Source organism: Oncorhynchus tshawytscha, linkage group LG24 (assembly GCF_018296145.1).
Source record: "Oncorhynchus tshawytscha isolate Ot180627B linkage group LG24, Otsh_v2.0, whole genome shotgun sequence".
Taxonomy (NCBI): domain Eukaryota; kingdom Metazoa; phylum Chordata; class Actinopteri; order Salmoniformes; family Salmonidae; genus Oncorhynchus; species Oncorhynchus tshawytscha.
The window spans coordinates 29,155,700-29,172,785 of record NC_056452.1 but is presented as its reverse complement, the minus strand read 5'-3'; the positions used below and the strand labels follow the sequence as shown (position 1 = coordinate 29,172,785).

At 43.5% G+C, this 17,086-nt stretch overlaps 1 protein-coding gene across 2 annotated transcripts in view; it reads right to left on the bottom strand.

Moving 5' to 3' along the window:
* Positions 1-1,269: 1,269 nt before the first annotated feature.
* Positions 1,270-17,086, bottom strand: part of LOC121840714 (zinc finger CCHC domain-containing protein 24-like) — a 47,934-nt gene continuing 32,117 nt past the window's right edge. The window contains exons 3-5 of one of the 2 annotated variants that reach the window (XR_006079846.1): positions 7,904-8,068; positions 6,869-7,040; positions 1,270-2,168 (exon numbers count right to left, since the gene is read on the bottom strand). Coding sequence is in view for 1 of the 2 variants with exons in the window: in XM_042305639.1 (XP_042161573.1) it covers positions 6,927-7,040; positions 7,904-8,068 (279 nt within the window). In the remaining variant the exon portion in view is untranslated. Of the gene's footprint in view, positions 2,169-6,320; positions 7,041-7,903; positions 8,069-17,086 lie in introns of those variants that run through there. The other variant, XM_042305639.1, reaches the window with a different exon arrangement.

Here is a 17,086-nt window from a genome sequence, read left to right as displayed (position 1 = left end):
TGAATTGATTCAAATGAATCATGTGCAGTTGTTTGGTTCTGTTTTCATAAAGGTATTGGACAGAAACGTTCAGAAAATATTCAGACACCTTGACTTTTTCCACATTTTGTTACGTTACAGCCTTATTCTAAAATGTATGAAATCGTTTTTTCCCTCATCAATCTACACACAATACCTCATAATGACAAAGAAAAAACAGGCTTTTAGACATTTTTGCATTCATAAAAATAAAAAAAAACGGAAATATCACATTTACATAATTTTTCAGACCATTTACTCAGTACTTTGTTGAAGCACCTTTGGCAGCGATTACAGCATCGAGGCTTCTTGGGTATGGCGCTACAAGCTTGGCGCACCTGTATTTGGGGAGTTTCTCCCATTCTTCTCTGCAGATCAGATCCTCTCAAGATCTGTCAGCTTGGATGGGGAGCGTCGCAGTACAGCTATTTTCAGGTCTCTCCAGAGATGTTCGATCGGGTTCAAGTCCAGGCTCTGGCAGGGCCACTCAAGGACGTTCAGAGACTTGTCCCAAAGGCACTCCTGCGTTGTCTTGGCTGTGTGATCAGGGTCGTTGTCCTGTTGGAAGGTGAACCTTCGCCCCAGTCTGAGGTTCTGAGTGCTCTGGACAGGGTCTGTACTTTGCTCCGTTTATCTTTGCCTTGATCCAGATTAGTCTCCCAGTCCATGTCGCTGAAAAACATCCCCACAGAATGACGCTGCCACCACCATGCTTCAGCGTAGAGATAGTGCCAGGTTTCCTCCAGATGTGACGCTTGGCATTCAGGCCAAAGAGTTCAATCTTGGTTTCATCATACCAGATAATATTTTTTCTCATGGTCTGAGAGTCTTGAGGTGCCTTTCGGCAAACTCCAAGCAGGCTGTCAGGTGCCTTTTACTGAGGAGTGGCTTCCGTCTGGCCACTCTACCATAAAGGCCTGATTGGTGGAGTGCTGCAGAGATGGTTGTCCTCCTGGAAGGTTCTCCCATCTCCACAGAGGAACTCTGGAGCTCTGTCAGAGTGACCATCAGGTTCTTGGTCACCTCCCTGACTAAGACCCTTTTCCCTCGATTTCTCAGTTTGGCCGTGCTCTAGGAATAGTCTTCTTCCATTTAATAATGATGGAGGCCACTGTGTTCTTGAGGACCTTCAATGCTGCAGACATTTTTTGGTACCCTTCCCCAGATCTGTGCCTCGACACAATCCTGTCTCACAATTCCTTAGACCTCATTGCTTGGTATTTGCTCTAACATGCACTGTCAACTGTGGGACCTTATATAGACAGGTGTGTGCCTTTTCCAATCATGTCCAATCAATTGAATTTACAACACGTCAAGTTGTAGAAACCTGTCAAGGATAATCAATAGTAACAGGATGCACCTGAGTCACATAGCAAAGGGTCTGAATACTTATTTAAAAAAGGTATCTGTATTTTATTTGTAATACATTTGAAGAAAAAAAATTAAACCTGTTTTGCTTTGTCATTATGGTGTAGTTACGGAGGATGTAATTTTTTAAAATCCATTTTTAGAATAAGTCTAATGTAACAAAATATGGAAAAAGTCAAGGGGTCTCAATAATTTCTGAAGGCACTGTGTGTACAGTGGGTATACGATACTGCAATATGTGCTTTCATCAGCTACTGATACTGAATATTTTGAACCACATCAGTCTCATAAGATATGGTTCTGACCCATAGCAGTCTCTGAAGATATGGTTCTGACCCACAGCAGTCTGGGAAGATATGGTTCTGATCCACAGCAGTCTCTGAAGATCTGGTTTTGACCCAAGGCAGTCTCGTAAGACCTGGTTTTGACCCACAGCAGTCTCTGAAGATATGGTTCTGACCCACAGCAGTCTCTGAAGATATGGTTCTGACCCACAGCAGTCTGGGAAGATATGGTTCTGATCCACAGCAGTCTCTGAAGATATGGTTCTGACCCACAGCAGTCTCTGAAGATATGGTTCTGATCCACAGCAGTCTCTGAAGATATGGTTCTGACCCACAGCAGTCTCTGAAGATATGGTTCTGACCCACAGCAGTCTGGGAAGATATGGTTCTGACCCACAGCAGTCTCTGAAGATATGGTTCTGACCCACAGCAGTCTCTGAAGATATGGTTCTGACCCACAGCAGTCTCTGAAGATATGGTTTTGACCCACAGCAGTCTCTGATAAAAACATACAGTAACTAGTCTATGTTCTGTATTTCCAATGAAACATGTTAGATGTAAAGTAATAAATATATAAACAGGTCTGACATCTTTATAATCCCTTTTTTAGTTAATTCACAGTTGATAAGATATGCTGTTGACCCCCAACAACATAATCCACTTCACCAGGAGCCAGGATTCAATCAAATGTGCGTTGTCGATAAGTGCATTGCACTGTTGACAAACGCACCTTTTATTAAAGGCACATTTCTCCGACATTAACGGAGATCTCATTCACGGTAAACAGTGCAGATGACCACTCAAGCATAAATTGCTTTTAAAAGTGCTACGCGTCTGTTGTTGTTTGTTGACAAACACACCTTTGATGGAATCCCAGCCTTGGTGATTTTATAAAGATTTTTTTATTTTTTATTAAGAAATGAAATGAATTAACACATCTACATAAAGTAAAACCTGAAGCATTACTCAAGTACTAGTACAGGTACAGTTGAAGTCGGAAGTTTACATACACTTTAGCCAAATACATTTAAACTCCGTTTTTGACAATTCCTGACATTTAATCATTTAGTAAAAATTCCCTGTCTTAGGTCAGTTAGGATCACCACTTTATTTTAAGAATGTGAAATGTCAGAATAATAGTAGAGAGAATGATTTATTTCAGCTATTATTTCTTCCATCACATTCCCAGTGGGTCAGAAGTTTACATACACTCAATTACTATTTGGTAGCATTGCCTTGAAATTGTTTAACTTGGGTCAAACGTTTCGGGTAGACTTCCACAAGCTTCCCACAATAAGTTGGGTGAATTTTGGCCCATTCCTCCCGAAAGAGCTGTTTTAACTGAATCAGGTTTGTAGGCCTCCTTGCTCGCACATGCTTTTTCAGTTCTGCACTAATTTTCTATAGGGTTGAGGTCAGGGCTTTGTGATGGCCACTCCAATACCTTGACTTTGTTGTCCTTAAGCCATTTTGCCACAACTTTGGAAATATGCTTGGGGTCATTGTCCATTTGGAAGACCCATTTACGACCAAGCTTTAACTTCCTGACTGATGTCTTGAGATGTTGCTTCAATATATCCACATAATTTTCCTCCCTCATGAAGCCATCTATTTTGTGGAGTGCACCAGTCCCTCCTGCAGCAAAGCACCCCCACAACATGATGCCGCCACCACCGTGCTTCAAGGTTGGAACGGTGTTCTTTGGTTTGCAAGCGTCCCCCTTTTTCCTCCAAACATAACGATGGTCATTATGGCCAAACAGTTCTAGTTTTGTTTCATCAGAACAGAGGACATTTCTCCAAAAAGTACAATCTGTCCCCATGTGCAGTTGCAAACCGTAGGCTGGCTTTTTTTATGGCGGTTTTGGAGTAGTGGCTTCATCCTTGCTGAGCGGCGTTTCAGGTTATGTCGATATAGGGTTAATTTTACTGTGAATATAGATGCTTTTGTACCTATTTCCCCGGCATCTTCACAAGGTAATTTGCTGTTGTTCTGGGATTGATTTGCACTTTTCGCACCAAAGTACGTTTATCTCTAGGAGACAGAACGCGTCTCCTTCCTGAGCGGTATGACGGCTGCGTGGTCCCATGGTGTTTATACTTGGGTACTATTTTCTGAGGTCTTGGCTTATTTCTTTAGATTTTCCCATGATGTCAAGCAAAGAGGCAGTGAGTTTGAAGGTAGACTTTGAAATACATCCACTGATACACCTCCAATTTACTCAAATTATGTCAATTAGCCTATCAGAAGCTTCTAAAACCATGGCATCATTTTCTGGAATTTAACCAAGCTGTTTAAAGGCACAGTCAACTTCGTGTATGTAAACTTCTGACCCACTGGAATTGTGATACAGTGAATTATAAGTGAAATAATCTGTAAACAATCGTTGGAAAAATTACTTGAGTCATGCACAAAGTAGATGTCCTAACCGACTTGCCAAAACTATAGTTTGTTAACAAGAAATTTGTAGAGTGGTTGAAAAACAAGTTTTAATTACTCCAATCTAAGTGTATGTAAACTTCCGACTTCAACTGTTATAACAAATGACTAAATGAACGAATCCTGTAAACACAGAGGCTGCGTTTAGACAGGCAGCCCAATTTCGATATTTCTTTTCACTAATTGGTCTTTTAACCAATCAGATCACCTCTGAAAAAAGGATATGACTGAAAAGATCTGATGTGATTGGTCAAAAGACCTGTCTAAACCCAGCCTAACAGATGTCACTTAAGCCCCATTTATACCTGGTTCTAACATGCTTGCTTTGTCATGATCTTGTCCAAGTTCTGATTGTGTCAACATTTTCAGACAGGTGTAGACGATTAAAAGATGCACTGTGATCTGATCTTCCTGACCACGCCCGGAGGTAGTCGACCATTTAAAATCGTCGGTATCCCCGCCTTCTAAAAATATTTCACAGGTGGCACCATGGACTTACGGCATCAAATTGTGTCTTAAAATAAATAAACATATACAACTTTGAAAGAACGGCTGTCAGAATCATGAGGATACAGTGATGGAACCCAGGGAATCTGGTCACAATGCGGACACAGTGGACGGATATGATACATTTTTAATACCATGTGTAGAAATATTTTCAGAAAATGTGAGCACAACAAGAATGCGGACAACATCAGGACAACGGATGCTTGTTCATGGTATGAAGAAAAGGCTTGAGGTACAGCTTAACATTGGGTAGGCAGGAGCTACTATGTCATAAAACACACAACACACACAAGGTTTGGGATCAATTCCACTTCAATTCAGGAAGTAATTGAATCCTGAAAAGACTTAAGTGAAATGGAATTGTCCCCGATCCACACATGTAGGGAACAGCGAAACAGGTCAAAAATGTTTTTTATAAACATAATAACAATAACAACAGAGTATTGACGGTTGATCAGGCCTATTTTACTGAGATATACACAACACATTAAATGAGCGTCAACTCTTCATTAACCACTGGAGGGTTAAGTCAACTTAAGGCAAAGGGAAGTGAACCAGGGAAGTCAACTTAAGGCCAAGGAAGTGAACCAGGGAAGTCAACTTAAGGCCAAAGAAGTGAACCAGGGAAGTCAACTTAAGGCCAAGGAAGTGAACCAGGGAAGTCAACTTAAGGCCAAAGAAGTGAACCAGGGAAGTCAACTTAAGGCCAAAGAAGTGAACCAGGGAAGTCAACTTAAGGCCAAAGAAGTGAACCAGGGAAGTCAATTTAAGGCCAAAGAAGTGAACCAGGGAAGTCAACTTAAGGCCAGGGAAGTCAACTAAAGGCCAGGGCAGTCAACTAAAGGTCAAGGAAGTCAACTACAGGCCAGGGAAGTCAACTACAGGCCAGGAAGTCAACTACAGGCCAGGGAAGTCAACTACAGGCCAGGGAAGTCAACTACAGGCCAGGGAAGTCAACTACAGGCCAGGGAAGTTAACTACAGGCCAGGAAGTCAACTACAGGCCAGGGAAGTCAACTACAGGCCAGGAAGTCAACTACAGGCCAAGGAAGTCAACTACAGGCCAGGGAAGTCAACTACAGGCCAGGGAAGTCAACTACAGGCCAGGGAAGTCAACTAAAGGCCAGGGAAGTCAACTACAGGCCAAGGAAGTCAACTACAGGCCAGGAAGTCAACTACAGGCCAGGAAGTCAACTACAGGCCAGGGAAGTCAACTAAAGTCCAGGAAGTCAACTAAAGGCCAGGGAAGTGAACTAGGGAAGTCAACTTAAGGCCAGGGAAGTCAACTACAGGCCAGGGAAGTCAACTAAAGGCCAGGGAAGTCAACCAGGGAAGTCAACTACAGGCCAGGGAAGTCAACTAAAGGCCAGGGAAGTGAACCAGGGAAGTCAACTACAGCCCAGGGAAGTGAACCAGGGAAGTCAACTACAGGCCAGGGAGTCAACTACAGGCCAGGGGAGTCAACTACAGGCCAGGGAAGTCAACTACAGGCCAGGGAAGTCAACTAAAGTCCAGGGAAGTCAACTAAAGGCCAGGGAAGTGAACCAGGGAAGTCAACTTAAGGCCAGGGAAGTCAACTACAGGCCAGGGAAGTCAACTAAAGGCCAGGGAAGTCAACTAAAGGCCAGGAAGTCAACTAAAGGCCAGGGAAGTGAACTAGGGAAGTCAACTTAAGGCCAGGAAGTCAACTACAGGCCAGGAAGTCAACTAAAGGCCAGGGAAGTCAACCAGGGAAGTCAACTACAGGCCAGGGAAGTCAACTAAAGGCCAGGGAAGTGAACCAGGGAAGTCAACTACAGCCCAGGGAAGTGAACCAGGGAAGTCAACTACAGGCCAGGGAGTCAACTACAGGCCAGGGAAGTCAACTACAGGCCAGGGAAGTCAACTAAAGTCCAGGAAGTCAACTAAAGGCCAGGGAAGTGAACCAGGGAAGTCAACTTAAGGCCAGGGAAGTCAACTACAGGCCAGGGAAGTCAACTAAAGGCCAGGGAAGTGAACCAGGAAGTCAACTACAGCCCAGGAAGTGAACCAGGGAAGTCAACTACAGGCCAGGGAAGTGAACCAGGGAAGTCAACTAAAGGCCAGGGAAGTCAACTACAGGCCAGGGAAGTCAACTACAGGCCAGGGAAGTGAACCAGGGAAGTGAACTTGACTTCGGGGTGAAGTTTACCTTACTGTAGGTAGATATCTAGGATCAGCTTCCCCTCCCCCAGACCCGACCTTAAACATTAGTGTAGAAAATGCTAAACTGACCCAAGATCAGTGTCTAGAGGGTAACTCCATGAACTTGCGGCCAGATAACGACAGGTTATTATTGCACGCGACGACAGTAGTACCCGAGGACCTTGCATTTTTCACACAGGTGCTGTGGGTGCTCCTTGCTCTGGTCTGAAACATCTAACCCATCAGGTTTCTCCAGAGGTCTCTACACAGAGAAACACAGGTAACATTAAGCTGTTTAAAACACAGAGAAACACAGGTAACATTAAGCTATTAAAAGCACAATGGATTCAACCTTTTATGTATCCAGGTCCCATTGACGTCAGAGGATCTCTTTTACAAGGGAGTGGCCACCGATATTTAAAAAAAAAATTCTCCCCAATTTCGTGGTATCCAATTGTTAGTAGTTACTATCTTGTCTCATGCCACAACTACCGTACAGGCTCGGGAGAGACGAAGGTCGAGAGCCATGCGTCCTCCGAAACACAACCCAACCAAGCCGCACTGCTTCTTAACACAGCGCGCATCCAACCCGGAAGCCAGCCGGAAGCCAGCCGCACCAATGTGTGAGGAAACACCGTACACCTAGCAAGCTGGTCAGTGTGCACCGCGCCCGGCCCGCCACAGGAGTCGCTAGTGCGCGATGAGTAAAAGGATATCCCTACCGGCCAAACCCTCCCTAACCTGGACAACGCTGGGCCAATTGTGCCTCGCTCCATGTACCTCCCGGTCGCGGCCTGCTGCGACAGAGCCTGCGCTCGAACCCAGAGTCTCTGGTGGCGCAGCTAGCACTGCGATGCAGTGCCTTAGACTACTGCGCCACCCGGCAGGCCCGGCTACTGATATTTAAAGGGTTTATAAACGGTTAATTATTAGTTTATAAATCAGTAATAAAACACTTCAAAGTTACACAATCAGTTGAAATAATGTCCTTGAGACAATAGAACAATTGGATGGAGGTACGTCATGGCAGCCTGGTCTTATATGTAGGCCTATATGCAAGACAACACAAACAGATCTGGGACCAGGCTAATATCATGGATAATAAATTAAATGGAAGTAATTCACCTGCTTGTGAGGGTAAACGTTGATGTGGCACTTGATACATTCTTGTCCCATGTTGGCCCAGGAGTTCCCACTCATCCACTTCCTCTTGCATTTAGGGCACTTGTATTCCCCGAAACATCTCTTCTTGCCCTGATATGGGGTCTGGCCTTCCCCTTTCGGCCGAGCCTGGAGACAAAGTATATAGAAGCATTGCACTGAGTTTACAGATGAAACAACATCAAATGGTCATATTTCATTTTAGTGAGAGAGAAGTCTCTGTGCTCAGCAGGCCCTCTACACCCAGGTGCTGCTTTTGGCAGATACAACAAGTACCCAGAAAAACAGTGTAAAAACTGCAAACTGTTAAAAAAAAAACGCAGACCAACCTTCACTTCTATTTATTTGTAATTTGCCGTGAATCAACTAACAATGTTTCACATACGACTTTCTTCGGTGTCACTGAATGACAGTGACAACTGACGTTACGACCACTGACAATGGTCTTACATTTCAGCAGCCACTCTTATCCAGAGTGACTCGTAGGAAAGTTAAGTGCCTTGCTCAAGAGCACATCGACATATTTTTTACCAAGTCGGGTCAGGGATTCCAACCAGCGACATTTCAGTTTCTGGCCCAAATCGCTTAACCGCTACCTGCTATCTTGACTCTAGGTGACGTTATGACCACTGACCACTGGTCTTGACTCTAGGTGGGTCTTGACTCTAGGTGATGTTACGACCACTGACCACTGGTCTTGACTCTAGGTGACGTGACGACCACTGACCGCGGTCTTGACTCTAGGTGACGTGACGACCATTGACCGCAGTCTTGACTCTAGGTGATGTTACGACCACTGACCACTGGTCTTGACTCTAGGTGACGTGACGACCACTGACCGCGGTCTTGACTCTAGGTGGGTCTTGACTCTAGGTGACGTGACGACCACTGACCACTGGTCTTGACTCTAGGTGACGTTACGACCACTGATCACTGGTCTTGACTCTAGGTGACGTTACGACCACTGACCACTGGTCTTGACTCTAGGTGACGTTACGACCACTGACCACTGGTCTTGACTCTAGGTGACGTTACGACCACTGACCACTGGTCTTGACTCTAGGTGACGTTACGACCACTGACCACTGGTCTTGACTCTAGGTGACGTGACGACCACTGACCACTGGTCTTGACTCTAGGTGACGTGACGACCACTGACCGCGGTCTTGACTCTAGGTGGGTCTTGACTCTAGGTGACGTTACGACCACTGACCACTGGTCTTGACTCTAGGTGACGTTACGACCACTGACCACTGGTCTTGACTCTTGGTCCACATATTGTATATTTAGAAATACATTACATTGCCAAATGCACATAATATGTATCAATCTAATCGCCTCCCATCACTTTAGCAGGACATTTAGCAGGAGGAGATAACATATTGGGTTCCTCAACCTTAGCAGGAGGAGATAACATATTGGGTTCCTCAACCTTAGCAGGAGGAGATAACATATTGGGTTCCTCAACCTTAGCAGGAGGAGATAACATATTGGGTTCCTCAACCTTAGCAGGAGGAGATAACATATTGGGTTCCTCAACCTTAGCAGGAGGAGATAACATATTGGGTTCCTCAACCTTAGCAGGAGGAGATAACATATTGGGTTTCTCAACCTTAGCAGGAGGAGATAACATATTGGGTTTCTCAACCTTAGCAGGAGGAGATAACATATTGGGTTTCTCAACCTTAGCAGGAGGAGATAACATATTGGGTTCCTCAACCTTAGCAGGAGGAGATAACATATTGGGTTTCTCAACCTTAGCAGGAGGAGATAACATATTAGGTTTCTCAACCTTAGCAGGAGGAGATAACATATTGGGTTCCTCAACCTTAGCAGGAGGAGATAACATATTGGGTTTCTCAACCTTAGCAGGAGGAGATAACATATTGGGTTTCTCAACCTTAGCAGGAGGAGATAACATATTGGGTTCCTCAACCTTAGCAGGAGGAGATAACATATTGGGTTTCTCAACCTTAGCAGGAGGAGATAACATATTGGGTTCCTCAACCTTAGCAGGAGGAGATAACATATTGGGTTTCTCAACTTTAGCAGGAGGAGATAACATATTGGGTTCCTCAACTTTAGCAGGGAGGGATAACATATTGGGTTTCTGTGGAGCATTGCCAGCTCAAATCACTGAAGCAGAATTATATAGAGATTTGATAACAGCCTCGTCGGTGGTTAAGATGAAGGGAAAAGCAGTTCATAATCACATTGAATGTTGGTGTAAGTTTCTGTCAAACTGCATATTGAGAAATAAGGCAGTATCCCCTATGGACCACTATTCACTATATAGAGCACTACTTCTGACCAGAGTCCTATGGACCACTATTCACTATATAGAGCACTACTTCTGACCAGAGTCCTATGGACCACTATTCACTATATAGAGCACAACTTCTGACCAGAGTCCTATGGACCACTATTCACTATATAGAGCACAACTTCTGACCAGAGTCCTATGGACCACTATTCACTATATAGAGCACTACTTCTGACCAGAGTCCTATGGACCACTATTCACTATATAGAGCACTACTTCTGACCAGAGTCCTATGGACCCCTTTCACTATATAGAACACTACTCAAAGTGAGTTCCTATAGAACATGAAGTGAGTTCCAATAGAACATGAAGTGAGTTCCTATAGAACATGAAGTGAGTTCCAATAGAACATGAAGTGAGTTCCTATAGAACATGAAGTGAGTTCCTATAGAACATGAAGTGAGTTCCAATAGAACATGAAGTGAGTTCCTATAGAACATGAAGTGAGTTCCAATAGAACATGAAGTGAGTTCCTATAGAACAAGGAGTGAGTTCCCATAGAACATTAAGTGAGTTCCTATAGAACACGAAGTGAGTTCCAATAGAACACGAAGTGAGTTCCTATAGAACATGAAGTGAGTTCCAATAGAACATGAAGTGAGTTCCTATAGAACATGAAGTGAGTTCCAATAGAACATGAAGTGAGTTTCTATAGAACAAGGAGTGAGTTCCCATAGAACATGAAGTGAGTTCCTATAGAACAAGGAGTGAGTTCCTATAGAACATGAAGTGAGTTCCAATCGAACATGAAGTGAGTTCCCATAGAACATGAAGTGAGTTCCAATAGAACACGAAGTGAGTTCCTATAGAACATGAAGTGAGTTCCCATCGAACATGAAGTGAGTTCCCATAGAACATGAAGTGAGTTCCCATAGAACATGAAGTGAGTTCCCATCGAACATGAAGTGAGTTCCCATAGAACATGAAGTGAGTTCCAATAGAACATGAAGTGAGTTCCAATAGAACATGAAGTGAGTTCCAATAGAACATGAAGTGAGTTCCAATAGAACATGAAGTGAGTTCCAATAGAACATGAAGTGAGTTCCCATAGAACATGTAGTGAGTTCCAATAGAACATGAAGTGAGTTCCCATAGAACATGAAGTGAGTTCCCATAGAACATGAAGTGAGTTCCTATAGAACACAAAGTGAGTTCCTATAGAACATGAAGTGAGTTCCAATAGAACATGAAGTGAGTTCCTATAGAACAAGGAGTGAGTTCCTATAGAACAAGGAGTGAGTTCCTATAGAACATGAAGTGAGTTCCTATAGAACAAGGAGTGAGTTCCCATAGAACATTAAGTGAGTTCCTATAGAACACGAAGTGAGTTCCAATAGAACACGAAGTGAGTTCCTATAGAACAAGGAGTGAGTTCCTATAGAACACAAAGTGAGTTCCTATAGAACACGAAGTGAGTTCCTATAGAACACGAAGTGAGTTCCAATAGAACATGAAGTGAGTTCCTATAGAACATGAAGTGAGTTCCTTTAGAACACAAAGTGAGTTCCTATAGAACACGAAGTGAGTTCCTATAGAACACGAAGTGAGTTCCAATAGAACATGAAGTGAGTTCCAATAGAACACGAAGTGAGTTCCTATAGAACACGAAGTGAGTTCCAATAGAACATGAAGTGAGTTCCTATAGAACACGAAGTGAGTTCCTATAGAACATGAAGTGAGTTCCAATAGAACATAAAGTGAATTCCTATAGAACATGGAGTTCTCTAGTTCTATGGAGTGTTCTATGGTCCAGCTATGCTCCCTGAGGAGCATAGCGGAGGCCCAGCCCAGTGATGGACCAATCACAGCCCTCCTCCTCTACAGGACACATACCTCAGCCTCTCTGTCATCCTTCCCTCCCAGCTGGCCTCTGTCGGCCAATCAGGACTTGGGGTGGGGGGAGGGGGGGGGAGGAAATCAACCCCAGATGAGCTTCACTCCACTTGTATAACTGGAGAAAAATCCTAAACCCAACATAAAGAAATTATTTCAACATCGACTGGTTTAAATTAAAAACACCCCTTCGGAGGTTAAAGGAGGTGGGGCAACCAGCCAAATGACATTGATCTGTTGTCATTAGGACTCCCTCAGAGCAGAGACAAACCTTTCTAGGAATGAATATGAGTGTTGGCTTTTCTGCAGCCATGTATCACAGTGACAGTGAATATATTTCAAAATGTGATTAAATACATTGTACCCCACTTTTTCAATACATTTATCCATCCAACACGTTGCATTCTATATGCAAACTCCAAGAACAGTCCCCTTGTTGTTCTGATGCCAGGCGCTGTCTGTAGTTAGTGATGATGGCCTGTATCCTATCTCACCACTCTCTCATCAGCCCAGTTACAGTCTGCGTCCCAAATGGTACCGTATCCCCTATTTAGTCCACTACTTTTGACAGATAGGGAATTTGGAGGGAATAGGGTACCATTTGGAGGGAATAGGGTTCCATTTGGAAGGAATAGGGTTCCATTTGGAAGGAATAGGGTTCCATTTGGAAGGGATAGGGTTCCATTTGGAGGGAATAGGGTACCATTTTGAAGGGAATAGGGTTCCATTTGGAAGGAATAGGGTTCCATTGGGAAGGAATAGGGTTCCATTTGGAGGGAATAGGGTTCCATTTGGAAGGAATAGGGTACCATTTGGAAGAAATAGGGTTCCATTTGGAAGGAATAGTGTACCATTTGGAGGGAATAGGGTTCCATTTGGAGGGAATAGGGCTCCATTTGGAAGGAATAGGGATCCATTTGGGAGGAATAGGGCTCATTTTGGAGGATTAGGGTTCCATTTGGGAGGAATAGGGTTCCATTTGGAGGGAATAGGGTTCATTTGGGAGGAATAGGGTTCATTTGGGAGGAATAGGGTTCATTTGGGAGGAATAGGGTTCATTTAGAAGGAATAGAGTTCCATTTGGAAGGAATAGGGTTAGTTTGGAATAATAGGGTTCCATTTGGAGGGAATAGGGTTCCATCTGGAGTGAATAGGGTTCCATTTGGAGTGAATAGGGTTCCATTTGGAGTGAATAGGGTACCATTTGGAGTGAATAGGGTACCATTTGGAGGGAATAGGGTTCCATTTGGAGTGAATAGGGTACCATTTGGAGGGAATAGGGTTCCATTTGGAGTGAATAGGGTACCATTTGGAGGGAATAGGGTACCATTTGGAGGGAATAGGGTTCCATTTGGAGTGAATAGGGTACCATTTGGAAGGATTGGGGTTCCATTTGGAGGGAATAGGGTTCATTTGGAGGGAATAGGGTTCATTTGGGAGGGAATAGGGTTCATTTGGGAGGAATAGGGTTCATTTTGGAGGAATAGGGTTCCATTTGGAAGGAATATGGTTCCATTTGGAAGGAATAGGGTTCCATTTGGAAGGATTGGGGTTCCATTTGGAGGGAATAGGGTTCATTTGGAGGGAATAGGGTTCATTTGGGAGGGAATAGGGTTCATTTGGGAGGAATAGGGTTCATTTTGGAGGAATAGGGTTCCTTTGGGAGGAATAGGGTTCCATTTGGAGGGAATAGGGTTCATTTTGGAGGAATAGGGTTCATTTGGAAGGAATAGGGTTCATTTGGGACAGCCCAGAGAGAGGGAAAGAGCCATGATCTTCCTGCTGCCGGAGGAAACAGATTTCCCTCCACACAGCAAAACACACAGTGTCACACATATGGTGTCAAAGAGCACTGCACATTTCACAGTTTCCACCCGGTCCAACGAAGCGCATGGCACGGACAGGGACAACTGATGAAAGACGCACAAAAGCTGACAAGAGACAATCTCTTAAAATGTCCTGAGAATGCAATAGGATGGCTACAGTATTCTATAACCTGTGTAGGGTAAATGAAGATCTCCTCAAACAGTAGCTAAGGTTTCCATCCAATTAGAGTCAGATTTTCATGCAAATATCCAAGAATATGCTAATTTTTTCCATCCAATTAGCGACAGATTTTCATGCAAATATTCAAGAATATGCTAATTTTCCCACCAGTAGTGTGTTTCTACCAAGCTGACTTGTTTGACGATGTAGTGAACACAAAATGTAATTTTTCGCTTAAGTTTACATGCACCGAATAATAATCAAAAATTCAAATGTGTTTTCATCGCATTTTCAACTCTAATGAGAGTTTTGTCACAAACACTGTTGCGTTAAATGTCTACTCTGGTCTTGGCACGTGTGCTCTAGCCAACAGCTCACAGATACAGTAGGCTGTGAGGGTAGGCTACTCTACATGATGAGATTATTATGGATAAGAGCAAGAATTTTATTTGTCAGAATGGCAGCCAAGCATCGATCATCATGTCACCATGAATAAGACCCTGGATATTTATTGTAAATCGGCATCAAGCTCGTCACCGTAAACTTTCACCACCCTGTGAAGTTCATCATAACTTATTTCATCTGTAGCCTAATAAACTGCATGGTTTCCTGTGTCGTAGTGGGAGGACCACACAACATATCAAATCAAATTGTATTAGTCACATGCGCCAAATACAAACAGTGTAGACCTTACAGTGAAATGCTTACGAGCTCCTAATCAACAATGCAGTTAAAAAAAAAACCTGGATAAGAATAAGAAATTAAAGTAAAAAGTAGTTAAAGAGCAAAATAACAATAGGGAGACTATATACAGGGGTTACTGGTACAGAGTCAATGTGGAGGCTATATACAGGGGGTACCGGTACAGAGTCAATGTGGAGACTATATACAGGGGGTACCGGTACAGAGTCAATGTGGAGGCTATATACAGGGGGTACCGGTACAGAGTCAATGTGGAGGCTATATACAGGGTATTATGGTACAGAGTCAATGTGGAGGCTATATACAGGGTATTACGGTACAGAGTCAATGTGGAGGCTATATACAGGGGTACCGGTACAGAGTCCATGTGGAGGCTATATACAGGGTATTACGGTACAGAGTCAATGTGGAGGCTATATACAGGGGTACCGGTACAGAGTCAATGTGGAGGCTATATACAGGGGGTACCGGTACAGAGTCAATGTGGAGGCTATATACAGGGGTACCGGTACAGAGTCAATGTGGAGGCTATATACAGGGGGTACCGGTACAGAGTCAATGTGGAGGCTATATACAGGGTGTTACGGTACAGAGTCAATGTGGAGGCTATATACAGGGGGTACCGGTACAGAGTCAATGTGGAGGCTATATACAGGGGGTACCGGTACAGAGTCAATGTGGAGGCTATATACAGGGGTACCGGTACAGAGTCAATGTGGAGTCTATATACAGGGGTACCGGTACAGAGTCAATGTGGAGGCTATATACAGGGGCTACCGGTACAGAGTCAATGTGGAGGCTATATACAGAGTGTTACGGTACAGAGTCAATGTGGAGGCTATATACAGGGTGTTACGGTACAGAGTCAATGTGGAGGCTATATACAGAGTGTTACGGTACAGAGTCAATGTGGAGGCTATATACAGGGTGTTACGGTACAGAGTCAATGTGGAGGCTATATACAGAGTGTTACGGTACAGAGTCAATGTGGAGGCTATATACAGGGGGTACCGGTACAGAGTCAATATGCGGGGGCACCGGTTAGTTGAGGTAATACAGTGGGGCAAAAAAGTATTTAGTCAGCCACCAATTGTGCAAGTTCTCCCACTTAAAAAGATGAGAGAGGCCTATAATTTTCATCATAGGTACACTTCAACTATGACAGACAAAATTGGAAAAAAATCCAGAAAATCACATTGTAGAATTTTTAATGAATTTATTTGCAAATTATTATTATAAGTATTATTATTTTTATATTATTATTATTATATAAGTATAGCTTAGCATCTGCTTTATCTGACCACTTTTTAATTGATTTAGTCACTGGTGCTTCCTGCTTTAATTTTTTGCATTTAGCAGGAATCAGGAGGATAGAATTATGGTCAGATTTGCCAAATGGACGGCGAGGGAGAGCTTTGTATGCATCTCTGTGTGTGGAGTACAGGTGGTCCAGAGTTTTTCTTCCTCTGGTTGCACATATGCTGATAGAAATGAGGTGAAACTGATTTAAGTTTCCCTGCATTAAAGTCCCCAGCCACTAGGAGCGCCACCTCTTTTCCTGTTTGCTTATGGCGGAATGCAGCTCAATGAGTGCTGTTATAGTGCCAGCATCGGTCTGTGGTGGTATGTAGACAGTTACGAAAAATACAGATGAAAATTCTCTAGAAAGATAGTGTGGTCTACAGCTTATCATGAGATGTTCTACCTCAGGCGAAAAATAGCTCGAGACTTCCTTAGATATCATGCACCAGCTGTTATTTACAAAAATACATACTCCTTGCAGCGTATAACCAGCCAGCTGTATGTTGATAGTGTCGTCGTTCAGCCACGTCTCTGTGAAACATAAGATATTACAGTTTTGAATGTCCCATTGGTAGTTTAATCTTCCACGTAGGTCATCTATTTTATTGTCCAAAGAATGCACGTGTGCTAGCAGAATGGAAGGAAGTGGGGGTTTATTCCATCGTCTACGAATTCTCAGAAAGCAGCTCGCCCTCCGGCCCCTTTTTCTCCGCCTCCTCTTCACGCAAATCACAGGGATCTGGGCCTGTTCCCGAGAAAGCAGTATATCATTCGCGTCGGGCTTGTCAGACTCGTTAAAGGAAAAAAAGGATTCTGCTAGTCCGTGGTGACATCATGTACAAAATAAGTATCATCTCGTGACTGAGTTTACTTCGATATGATTACAATATGATTGCTATTATATCAACATTTCCACCTCCTTTTTCTCCAATAATTAATTTTACAGATACAAAAAGATCACACCATGTCGCACGATCAAATTATCTGTCGCCATATATAAA